Below are 12,382 nucleotides of genomic sequence, written 5' to 3' on the forward strand. Positions count from 1 at the left end.
ACTTGCAATTCCTACCACACAATCTGGGTAGATTTGAAAGGTTCCTCAAATTTTGATCCTTAAGTTGGAAATTAAAAATTCTGACCCCAATTTTGAATGCAGTTCTGTACCTAAAACCGAGGCAGATGTACTGCAAAACTAGTAAGCTGAAATGGATGATGCAATGCCGTGTCGTACAGGGAGATACCATATAGTATGAGCCACCAGTCTCGCTGTACGAGATACCATATAGTATTAGCCACCAGTCTCGCGCAGCGAAGGTTTTTTTTTTTTTTTTTTCCGTCTTTTGTTGTTGTTGTTGTTGTTCATCAAACAGATTATTATCACTATCCCAAGCCTACCAATGTTCTCTTCCAGTTTCAAAGATCATGACTTTTTTTAACACAAAAAAGGATCTAGGACTTTTATGCTGTATGTTCTTTTTATTATTTTGAAGTGGTAGTAAGAGTCGTCGTTGTTGCTGTTTTTGTATTTGTTTGCATGTCTTCCAGTTTCAACTTTTCTCCTCAGAGACAATTACCAATGTTCTCTCCCACTTTTACTTCTCCTCCTTAAAGATCCAAGACATTTTAGTCACCCAAAACGATCCAAGACATTTTTTTTTTTACCCAAAAATGGATCTAAGACGTACTCTATATTTTTCTTTTTATTTATTTTAGAAAGAAGACGTTTCTTCTACTTTGGAAATACCCAGCAATTTAATATGGGGATTTGGTCTAAAGCTCGAATTTGGCTTTCCAAAATAGAAAGTGTATCATGAATTGAGATCACAAGATCCAACCAAACCTTTATTGTCTGACGTTCGGAGCTCTTTATCATAGGATGGTAAATTTAGCAGACAAATACATCTTTAATCAGAGAAAATTCATGACACTAATGGCGTAAATCAAAACACTCTAAAACATCTTAAATTGATATAGATGTAGCATACACTGCTGTTCTCAAGTGTCAGATGGCTTTCAACAATGAAGAGCTTCACAAAAATCCCTTCTCTTGGAGATTCTTGATGAAGTCAGCAAACATCTGGGGAATAGCTTTGAAAGGTGGCATCCCTAGGTCCTTGATCTTAGTGGTATCCATGCTGTGTGGGTTCTCTCCTTGATAATCGCCACACCTAATTTTTCCACATGGACCCAGCAACGTGTGTCAGAAAAGCAGAATGTCGTAGAACAGAGAACTCAAAAAAGCAGAAAACAAAAGGAATTCTCACTTGGTAGGGATTGGATAGGATGGATGTTTGGTTCTCAGCATCTCCATAACCTCGGTCCAATTAGCTACGCTACCCGAACAAATGAGCCTTCCCGAGGCTCTGCTCTCCTCCATTGCCAAAATGTGGCCGAGGACCACATCGTCAATGTGCACAAATCCCCCAGTCCTGTTAGGGTAAGTAGGGCGCTCTCCTGCTTGTGGATTTTTGATGAACAAGAGCAAACGTGTTATGTATATGTATGGAGGAGGGGGGGGAGAGAGAGAGAGGCCTTGGGTTTGGACTATATGCTTAACCTTTTATGATGGATAGTAGCGTTTGGAGAGTGCTTGTGGGCTGCGGCGTGAGGAATGTCCCTACAACAAAGGATGGGAGCACAACCACAAGATCAATGCCATATTCCTTTGCCAGTTGCCATGCCTCTTTCTCAGCCAGTGTCTTAGCGTAAGCATACCACATCTGTCATTCAGTTCAAAATCCAAATCAAATCTACCATGCTGCTCAATCTCCAAGTTGCTACACATCTAATGGTCTAAAAGAAAAGAAAAGAAAAGAAAAGAAATTCCCACTCTACCAATCAGGCAAAATACCAGAGGCAGGTACAAAGATCTTCACCTACCCATTTTCTGTCTTCACCTCAACTTCAAAAAATTGTTCTTGAATTGAAGCATTTTTATCAATAAAAAGAATGACTAGAGCCTGATGGTCTTTTGAACTCATTAAAAAGAATTGAAAGGTAGATGGATCGAGAGGATTACCTTGTATCTTTTGCAGTATTCGGGGTCACTCCAGTGTGATTCATCGAGCGGGGAGACTGCAGTCGCATCGTCTCGATACCTGACTGCAGCGCAGGTGGATGTGAGCACGACTCGCCGGACCGAGCTTGCTTTAGAGCAGGACTTGAGCACATTTGCTGTGCCTCTAATGGCTGGATCAATCAGAGCTTCCTGCAAAACATTTTTAATATAATGAATAACTGTGTGTGTGTCAGATCTATTATTAGGTGATTTTATGATGCAGAGGATACTGCAAAGTGAACTCAACTTCGTCATGATCAGATCAAGAACTAAAGACTTAAACCTATGATGTGAATAATTCCGATCGTGGATAGGAGACATAACAGCTAATGGATCATGCCCGTATGCTGGAACCTGCTACCTGAATGTTTTGGCCAGGGGGAGCATGGACTGGGCACGCCGTGTGGAAGACCCCATCAGCGCCGTCCACAGCCTCATCGAAGCTTCCTTCAACCAGCAGATCGGCCTTCACCAACCTGAGCCTCTCCTTGGCTCCATCAAAGCTCCATAAGAAGCCAACCTTGGCCTCATCCCCTTGAGAAGAAACCAAAGAAACGCGGCCCCTTTAGTTAAGCCTTTGATTACTTCAATTGAGATATGGCAAGGCCTCAGGTACCTGGATCTCTGACGGTGGCGCGGACGGTATGGCCTTTGGCCAGCAGTGCTCTAACGAGTTGAGAGGCTATCAAGCCCGTCCCCCCGGTCACGCAGTACTCCGGCATCTTCTCACGTCTTCCTTCTTTACTCTTTCGAGGGAGTTCCTTTTTCTCTACTTTTGGTCATTTTGTGGTGGAGGCTTCACGATCTCTCCACTCAGAGTAGCTGGGCATCGCCAAGCTTCTTCTTTGTTCATTTGGGCGTAGTTTCTGTCATGTCACTATCTAGTTTTCTTGGTTATGCTTTTTTTTTTTTTTTTTTTTTCTGATATTAATTCTTGGTTATATTACTGTGCTATTGGAATATTTCTCCCCTTTTTTTTTTGTTATCATTTCTCATTTCTTTTTTTTCTACACATATATTAGGCACATGTCTGGAGAGTTAGGTCCTGAAATAAAAATAAAAATAAATAATTTTATTTTAATTATTTGATTAATAAAAATTTTATTTTAATTTTAATTTTAAAAAATTATTATAATTTTTAAAATTTAATTTTTATTTTTTTCGGTATTAAAATTATATTCTGATTTCGATTCGATTTACAAACTAAATATATTAGAAATATGACTATTTCAATTTTCAATCCACTCCATCTAATTTTGATTTCAATCTCGAATCAAATGCACTCTAAATATATTTGCTATTATTATAAATTTTACAAATTGATTACTGTAAAGTATTCCTTGACATGGAGATTAGAAGGGAGATGCACGTCTACATCACCAACATTCTTTTTTTTTTTCTGAAAAAGTATCTTCTTGAAGACTTGGTTCATATGATAAATTGATGGCTTCACATGCAAGTGCTTAAGATCTGCCAAAATAAATCTCCAGATAACATGATAGGTTGGTTGGGCTCCAAGAAGCTGAGAGACTGGGTAAGATTAAAAGAGTCCAACTCAACATGTAAAATAGTAAGTGCTCCAAAGTTTTATCTTGTGAAACATGTAGTGCTCTAAGTATGGCTATACTCTATAGCCTCAGCTTCCCCTACATTTTCTGCCATTATTGCTTTGAAAATGCAGTGCGTTGCATGGATGTAATTCTCGTTTTGTCCTCCTGTTTAATCAGATTTTTTGTTCTGTTAAAGACAGGGTCCATGGTGACCATATTTCATTTAATTTGGGTCGGATGCCGAATTTTTGACTACCGGGGATTTGTCCAAGGAAATATTTATTTCCATCCTCGGGTCAACTCACTCATCGATAATGAAATAAATCAAAATGCTAGTAAATTTCTATTGAGATGTAGCATATATTGCTTCACTCCTGGGATTTTTTTTTTTTTTTTTGGTAAAACCTCTCTTAGGAACTTTTGATACGGTCATCAGATGGGGAATATCTCAGAGGGGTGGCAAACCTAGCTTACTGATCTTAGTCGTGCCGAAACTTTGTAGGTTGTTGTGATAATGCTGGCCCTAACCCAAAAACGGTAGTCTAAAGATAATATTTAATTTTTTGACACCGTAAAAATATCCAAGATTTATTCAGTATATAGTCGATATGGAGCTAAATAGATACTTGTATGGGTCTTTACTCTTCATTTCACATACTGTTTGCATTTTAGCATCCTTGTTAGGCTAATAGTTTAGATCCATTCAAATTCGATTATGGATATTAAAAATCTAATCATAAATACTATGATCAGTCTGCGACCAATCCAATTGGGCCCTGGTGCAATACCCCCTAGTATATATGGACCATAAGATAGATTTGCTCTAATTCCATTTATAATAACTTAGGATTTCATTCAAAAATACCAATTGCAAGGTATTATTTTGGTTTCTTGACCTTCTATAAGTATCCAAAAACTATATAATGCATAGCTAATGCGAGACTAAATATATTGCCCATATAGATTTTCACATACTAGCTGTATTTAAACCTTTGCATTCTAATCCCACTAAAAATCTAAATCCCATCAAATTCAATCACAAATACTAAAATCCCATCAGAAACACCACAACCAATCTGTTAGCTAGTCAAAATGGGCCCATATTATGGTATTCCCCGGTCTATATGGCCATGGACTAATTTTGCTCTAATAATATTTATAATAATTCAGGACTTTATCAAAAAAATTAGTTAGAATGTGTTATTTGAAATTTTGTATAAGTAATCAAGATTTGCCCAGTACATATCCAAGATTTTCTTTCACTCCTCCTCTTTCATTTACACATTTTCTTTTGTAGTGGCCTTTATAGGCTATTGATATTTTAGTGGAACTAGGGCTAAAATTAGATCGAATACGGATCAGATACTACAATATCAATATTCATATTTATTTTATCTGACAAATATAAATATGAATACAGATGGATATTATTCAGATACAAAAATTCGTATCCATATTTATTTTAAATGGATACAGGTACAATTCGGATACTGAAAATATTGATATAATTGCATATATTACTGAGATAATTAAATTTTATGGCTACAGAATCAAAAATATTATTAAATAGATAATAAATCAAGTTAATAATATGTTTATATAATTATATATATTTTTTAAAAAATAATAAGTATTATATAAAATTATATATAGATTCTGACATTCGGATACGGATCGAATAGTTGTCTATCCATATCCATATTCATTTTCATTTGACGAATATGGATATGAATACGGATATGAATATTAATTTATCATATCTTCAAATTTCTATCCATATCCGGATTGATTCGGATATGAAAATGGATCTGGATGGATAATATCTATACTACTTTACCCTAAGCGGAACAGTTCATGATTTTGATGATTTCTAATGGCTTTTTCACTTTTTTACCATCATTTTCGTGAAGAAGTACGAAGGATCATGGGTTGTTTGGCTCAAATCAGTGTTTATATTTTTAATGTGAATAGAAAATTGAATTACATTCAATTTAACTCTATCTACCGGCCAAGCTTGTGAACAAAGTTAATCCTATGAAACCAGCCTTCTAGGTCTCATAGGCCAATCCTATAAAACGATGGCTGCTAAGCTCGTGAACCACTAAGATGGCTTATTATCTAAAACTACGTTCATGATAATTTATTAGACAAGTTGTTTTCTCTATTTTTTTTTCTTTTTCTTTTTTTTGTGTGTGGGGGGATTCTAGTCAACATGCTTTAAAAACCAAAACGGAGATAGAAAAAGTATCCTGCTGTCTGGAATGTGGAATGATATGCGTAGAGATTTTATCAGCTGTCCTCTTTCTTCCTTTTACGTATAATAGCAAGATCCACCAGGATGAACGTACGGTGGTCCATCCAATAATATTTCTATATCAAGATCCAAGATCCTCTGCACCCCAGAATGCGGTGCAGCACTTGATAGTCATCGTCACCGTGCACGTTGCACGTAAAGCATCTCATTTGATAGTTGTCCTTTATTGATGGTAGCTGTGAGACACTGCCCGGCATTCTGCAATGCCAACATCGCACCATCGAAGATCCGAATTGTGTGCAAAAAAAGAATTCAGATAAGGAAATTTCTTAGGTGGATCAAGTCCACTGAGGATCTAGAATGAATTCATCCGAGCACGCATTGCTATTACAATAAAAAAAAATAAAAGATTTAATTCATTCTAGCTCCATTGTAGATCTAATCCACCTAAAAGTTCCTCTTATCTTGTGATGCCGCAATCCGGTACTTAACAGGATAAAGGAGCGGAAATGAGGGTCTTTTTGGATAGCTGGGCTCAAAATTTTATGACATTTGTGGCCCAACTATCAAAAGCATTAGATTATAAATTGGCTATGCTTATATTTTCAATTATGCAAGGTCATTTTTTGAGCGAGCTCGTCTGAATATCAAAGAGTGAAAAAAAAATGATCTATTAAGATTTTTTTTTTTTTATGGGATTTAAGTCCGTCTACTCAAAAGATGATTTTGGATAGTTCAAAATATAGATCTAACCAGTTTATAATCTAATATTTTTGATGATTAAATTATGAATCCTATAAAATTTGGGATTCAACCATCCAAATAGAATCCCAGTAGCAAAAAAATCTAATCTCAAAACTCCTCAAATTCAATGGTTGTTGCGAACTATGTTCGTACGTACCTGTGAGTTTAGAAGGGCCATTGGATCCAGATGAGCTTGTTTAGTACTGCGCAATTTGTAGGGGCCTGCTAGTTATGTAGTGTACTACCTAACCAGATGGCTCTAGTGAAGCATATATTTTCCATCTGGTTTCATCTGGCGGAGACATGCATTATATAATATTGACTTTTAAGTGTTTTTTTTTTTTTTTTTGGATGACGATAATAATGATGAGGGAGACCAGGAAAGAGCCACCTCAAAGACTTTCAAGGCCGTATGACGAACATCTATCAAAAAAATTTTATTTGTGTGCGCGTCGGGGTGGGGGCAGAGGGGGTGGCGAGGGGTTGGTGGGGGTGGTTGTGAAAACGAAAAGTCATGTAGCAAAAGATTTACGCAAGTAGAGTCGTCAAACGAGCTGAGAACCATCGAACAGGTTATGCGATGCCATGTATGAGACTGGTAAAGCTTGTGTGCTTTGCCTAGTTAGTCTGTATATATATGACTGAATTAAAATTCAAATTATATAGATAGTTGTTTGTTTTGTTTTTTTTTTTTTTACTTATTATATATAATAATTTTATTTTATATTAATTTACTTCTTAGATACTAATATAAATGTCTTTCAGCTATAATATTGATATCTGATTGTAAAAATTAGCTTAAAGTATGCATATAGACATGTCAGAGTTTTAAAATATTTCTAGCTTTACCTAAATCTCTTTTGTGAACCACTCAAGATTGGCTTGATTATATATCAAATTACTAAGCCTGAGCTAGGGTGAGCTTGCTTAAGCTTGACTTCTATATATTCTTAAATACAACATCCACGATCGTGTTTTTATCTTCAAAAAATGATACTAAAGTGCCATCAGTTAAGATATTTCATAGAAATAATATAATAATTATGTATATTGAACACCGAGGAACATCTAGAGATTGGCCCAAAGCACCAAATAGTACTTATTAGGCGATAGCCTAGTATGTATACCCGGATCCAATCTTCTCATTAGGCATCATATTAAATTTTATCAAACGTCAAATGTCCGAGTGCTAGTGCCTTATCATGGACAACACACACTAATTCTTTCGAAGCCTAATACCTGAGCCATCTCCATTGCGGATGTCAATGTGACTGGGGATCGCAGTTTATTTCAACTGAGACGGAATGCTATAAATTTGAAAAAGACAGAATTCGACATCCATGGACATGCAAATAGATTAGACATGCATTTAAGTTTTGGCCACGATATAAAAATAAGATTAATTATTAATATAAGGCATTTTTTAGTATTTAACAATAAAAATATTTTACATTGTATAAGAAACGATGGAAAATCTCATGCAGCTGTTTACATTATATGGTCATCTTCTGGAGATATATCAGTCTGTAGTGGTTGTCCTAATTAATAAAGGCCAATACTTCATACCAATTGATTGATGTTGATACAAATATAAACTGATGACATCTAATTGGAAACCTTGATACACATGAGAATAGAATTCTGGTAGACTAGGATGCTGTTTTGTAAGAAATTAAACATGTACATTCCACCTTTTTTTTAATAAAAGAAAAGAAAAAAAAAATTATGGAACTCAATCTAGCAGAAAAAATGGTGTTGATTTTGATACACAGCAGAGGAATCACTTGCTCCTTGTGTTTGACTACCATTTACTTTAGTTCAAACACAAGTAGCATTTGATGTTGAGTCTTCCACACGCATATATACACTTAGGCTTGTTTTTGCACGCATGTGTACTAGTTTCTTGACATATATGGTTATACCTTTACTGAAACTTTCTTCTATGAAGGGTTAAACATAAAATGGCTATGAAATCTAAGGGTTAAAATAATTATAGTTCTTAAAGTTCAATATAATTTTTTTTTGATAAATTAGACTTCAACTTATATGGTTAAGCTTTCTTGATTTTACAACTTATCTATTAGCTATCAATTTAACATAATTTCCATCTTTTTTTCTATGGTTTGGACCAGTATTGGCAATTTGAATGGTGTGTATGCATATTAAAACGCAAAGGGTTCTTCTATAAATTTAGAATCTCTTAGTGATATGCCAAAAATTTATAATTGTATCATGGAAACAAACTGTCTGCACTGCCATATCCATTTCGTTTCCCTCTCTTAGACTTCCTAAATCTTAATACAAGCACAAGACTAGCTTTAGAAAAACACCACTCTCTCTTCCATGCTAGCTAGGCTTCAGAACAATAAAGGATATCCTCTCCCCCCTTACCTACTTCAATACCCTTTCATTCCTCACTAATCCAACATATTAATTAAGCATTATGATCAGGTTATCTAAAGAGGAGAAGCGTCTGGTTGGTTGCATTCCCAAGCTCTGATGGTGCCTCCAACTCTGCAGACTCTTGCTTCCACTCCGCAAATGTGGTAGATGGAGAAGGAATGGACATGGTAAGATCAAGGTTCAAGTCGGGCAACACGTAGGCATTATCCTCCAGGCAGCTCGCAGCACCTTTTTTCGATGGTAGGCAGCTCCCAGTATCAGACACCCGATCATTGTCCGTCATCGAGATCAAGTACTGCTGCCATTTCTTACGTTCATGGTTCACAGGCCCACCGGATAACGTTGCACTCCCTGAGATTTGAGGCCGGTGGAGAGAGAGGCTCTGGCTGACGTGGTGGTTGTTGGGATCAATCCCCATATTTATGAGCTTCCTCCTCAGATGAGAGTTCCAATAATTCTTTATCTCATTATCTGTTCGTCCAGGCAGCCTTCCAGCTATCAATGACCACCTGAAGCCAAAAAATAGAGCAAGCAAATCACTTTAACAAGCGTATTTCCCATATATATCCACATATATATATATATATATGAGTAGAAATTAAATCTCTTAATTTCTACAAATTCTATAGTACTATCAGGTATTACTGGTTCTTCATTGAAAGCTAAGCGTACCGGTTGCCAAGAAGAGCATGGAGCTTAACGATGAGGTCCTCTTCATCTTCTGCAAAGTTCCCTCTCTTAATATTAGGCTGTAGGTAGTTAATCCATCGAAGCCTACAACTCTTAGCGCACCGAAGTAGTCCTAAGAAAAGAATCTAGAAACAATTATTCAAGGTAGCAATGCAATCACTCATAAGAGTCCTTTTCTTTTTGTTTATAGCAAGATAAGTGATGATACTCGGGATTTGAGGTGTGTACCACCTGCAGCCTTGGGGAGCGATCTCCAAGAACCTTCTCCGTGGTTGCGGATGTAGTCAATCAGCTTCTCGTCCTCCTGCTTCGACCATGCTCCCTTGTTGGTGTCTCGCTTATCACAACAAGGCTTCCTCATTGTTGTGTGTTTGAGAGAGAGAGGTGTGGAGGAGAGGGCAATGGTGAAGAATATATAGTAGAGATTCTGGGTTTCTAAACAAATGGAAGGAGTGAGAAGGAGTTGACTATTGGCCAGAAGAATGGTGGTTTAGAATTGGGGGGGTGTGAGGGAAAGTGTGGCCTGTTAGTTGCGGTTAGAAGTCCTGGTATTGTTCCATTTGCTTCAACCGCTGGCAAATAGTAGCCAACCTGGCCGGGTTGGATTTCTTCCAGAATGGCGATAGAAGCTGGTTGGTCACGCGTTCCCTCTCTGACCGATAGCTTTCCACCCCCCATGCACCCGTCTCCAATCGATCCTTTGTGCGCCCATAGAACAGCTTGAAAACTTCTGACTTCAATCCGCTACGTACTGCTGTTCTAGATTTAGCCGGCCAGGTTATGGGAGCTTTAATACTTGCTATACTTCGTATCAATGACGTTGAATCAAATTCAATGGCATTTAAGTGATAGAGCAAATATGGTGTTGTGAAATTAATATTATGCAAATTTTTGCATGCAGCAGAACAAGTTACAAACCCCTTAGACCTACATATTAGATCGATAAGCCTCCTTCGGAACTAGGGCTTGGGATAGGCCACCCTTGAACTAGTCCGGAGTGAGCCACATAATATAAGCTTTAGACCCACCAGAGCCAAAAACCTAATCATCTTGAACAAGACTAACCATGCTGAAGTCGAATTCCGACGCTTCATTGGGATGGCTGGTACTCATTGGCTGCAAGATTTTTTGGCTAGCTAGATGGGCTGGCACGTTGCGAACCAACCGTCCTCACCCCGTAGGAGATGAAGTTTAACTATTCAAGGAAATCCAGTTGGCATATCACTACTTTTAGAAGAAACAAATAAATATACCATGGTAGTCAATATCAATTAACCTTGTAAAGGAACCAAGACTAGTTTTTTCTCTCTTTCTTCTTCTACTTCTTTTTTATTTTTGACAAAATTCGATCCTTTCTTAATTGTCATAATGAAAATTTTTTATAATCTTTTGGGACCTTCTAAGTTCTCAACTCGTCTCATTCTAGATATTGTAGGACATAGTTCAACACTTCGACCACAAATTTTTGCTTAAAAATGTTCTTTTTCTTTTTTACTTTTGCATCTATTTCGACATAATTTCTCAACATTACTCTACCTTCCGGTCTTTGTACTAACTAGACTTATATAAATTTTGAGAGAAAAAAATCTCAGTACTTTGAGAACATAGCCCTGACATGGACAAATGAAGAGGGTGGAATAGGATCCATTTAGCGACACCTCATGGTACTTAGGAAGGATTTAAGATTTGGCCCTTGGATATCCATTACTTGAATCTAATTACACACACACACACACACATACATACATACTAATTTTTTACTTGATATTGGTTGTATTCAGATTATTATACAAAGATCTTTCCCTCCCTCTCCCCCTTTTTATTTTTATTTTTTTTTTAAATTTCAAGCCTAGTGTCTGATCCAAATAACCCGATTTGAATAAAGATCAATTAAACGAGTTTGGGTATCAAACAGATTTACCCTTTTTGATGGGATAGGTTTGGAATGTTTGGATAAATTTTTAATCAACTTCTGAATGAATTTTGGTAGCAGCATTTTAAACGGACTCGGATATAGAAAGAGCAAATTTTGCGAGTAACCTATCTGTTGTCATTCCTAGACCTATGCTCATGTCCGAAGAATAAAGGATAATGGATTGGCTGGTTGTTGGATGAGGCTACGAGGATATATATATCAAACCAATCTAGGCACTATTCTTCTCTATGCATGGTACTACAAGATACAAGTTAGGTTTGCTGAAACTTCAATACTTCGAGACCACAAACACAATTGATGGATAAAGAGGCCGTATATATCTTGTTCTTATCCAAAGCATGCATAAAATAATCATAAAATTTTTAGTTGGATTAAGATCGATCCATCATTGAGTTGGTGGACCAATTCAATCATGAAGCAATCAATACATACAAAAATGTGTGCACCACGTTTTTATCCTTTCCATCCGTCATTATGCAGATTGCTCTGTAGCTGGGTTGGTCCATCGGCTAAGCGGTAGAGCTGGTTCAACCTGAAGTATCCCCTTTAATTGCTTATCAGGGTCAACATCTGGGGCCTACAATTGTAGGTACCAATCGGCTAAGTTGTTTCAATTGCTCGGCATCCTTATCTCCTACCAAAGCAAAAAATCTGACTGGCTGATGTGTTTGCCCTCAACCTGATTAGAAAAGAGAAGTGCATGTTACTTAAGTATATTCAAAATTTAAGATAGAGAAATAAGATATGTGCACCACTCAAGTCAAAGTTTGTGTACGTATTTATAAATAATAGAGATCGATC

General features: G+C 36.8%; 2 protein-coding genes across 3 annotated transcripts; both read right to left on the reverse strand.

The window, feature by feature from the left end:
• Positions 1 to 761: 761 nt before the first annotated feature.
• LOC105048448 (tetraketide alpha-pyrone reductase 2) lies at positions 762 to 2,845 on the reverse strand. The gene is made up of 6 exons (XM_010927750.4): positions 2,621 to 2,845; positions 2,366 to 2,538; positions 1,966 to 2,154; positions 1,504 to 1,666; positions 1,211 to 1,400; positions 762 to 1,114 (listed from the first exon to the last, which is right to left on the reverse strand). The coding sequence occupies exons 1-6, from the start codon at positions 2,724 to 2,726 to the stop codon at positions 976 to 978; spliced, it is 960 nt and encodes a 319-aa protein (XP_010926052.1). The 5' UTR covers positions 2,727 to 2,845; the 3' UTR covers positions 762 to 975.
• A 5,911-nt stretch (positions 2,846 to 8,756) lies between these two features.
• On the reverse strand, positions 8,757 to 10,186 carry LOC105048449 (transcription factor MYB8). 2 transcript variants are annotated; one of them, XM_073260161.1, is made up of 3 exons: positions 9,874 to 10,186; positions 9,628 to 9,757; positions 8,757 to 9,464 (listed from the first exon to the last, which is right to left on the reverse strand). In XM_073260161.1, exons 1-3 carry the CDS (start codon positions 10,004 to 10,006, stop codon positions 9,005 to 9,007), a joined length of 723 nt encoding a protein of 240 aa, XP_073116262.1. In that variant the 5' UTR covers positions 10,007 to 10,186; the 3' UTR covers positions 8,757 to 9,004. The 2 variants fall into 2 exon arrangements, with proteins under 2 accessions (XP_073116262.1, XP_010926054.1); XM_010927752.4 differs by having other exon boundaries at positions 9,877 to 10,164.
• Positions 10,187 to 12,382: the final 2,196 nt, after the last annotated feature.

This window comes from Elaeis guineensis, chromosome 7 (genome assembly GCF_000442705.2).
Source record: "Elaeis guineensis isolate ETL-2024a chromosome 7, EG11, whole genome shotgun sequence".
NCBI classification, from domain to species: Eukaryota; Viridiplantae; Streptophyta; class Magnoliopsida; order Arecales; family Arecaceae; genus Elaeis; species Elaeis guineensis.

Bases quoted from the DNA above. Each gene is read 5' to 3' on its own strand.
- LOC105048448 (XM_010927750.4), bottom strand. From the start codon at position 2,726: ATGCCGGAGTACTGCGTGACCGGGGGGACGGGCTTGATAGCCTCTCAA. The intron at 1,401-1,503 runs GTTAAGCATATA...ATCCACAAGCAG, and splicing joins GCTACTATCCATCATAAAAG to GAGAGCGCCCTACTTACCCT. The intron at 1,115-1,210 runs GTGAGAATTCCT...TGGAAAAATTAG, and splicing joins TCCTATCCAATCCCTACCAA to GTGTGGCGATTATCAAGGAG.
- LOC105048449 (XM_073260161.1), bottom strand. From the start codon at position 10,006: ATGAGGAAGCCTTGTTGTGATAAGCGAGACACCAACAAGGGAGCATGG. The intron at 9,758-9,873 runs GTACACACCTCA...TTCTTTTCTTAG, and splicing joins GCTCCCCAAGGCTGCAGGTG to GACTACTTCGGTGCGCTAAG. The intron at 9,465-9,627 runs GTACGCTTAGCT...TTTTGGCTTCAG, and splicing joins CATGCTCTTCTTGGCAACCG to GTGGTCATTGATAGCTGGAA.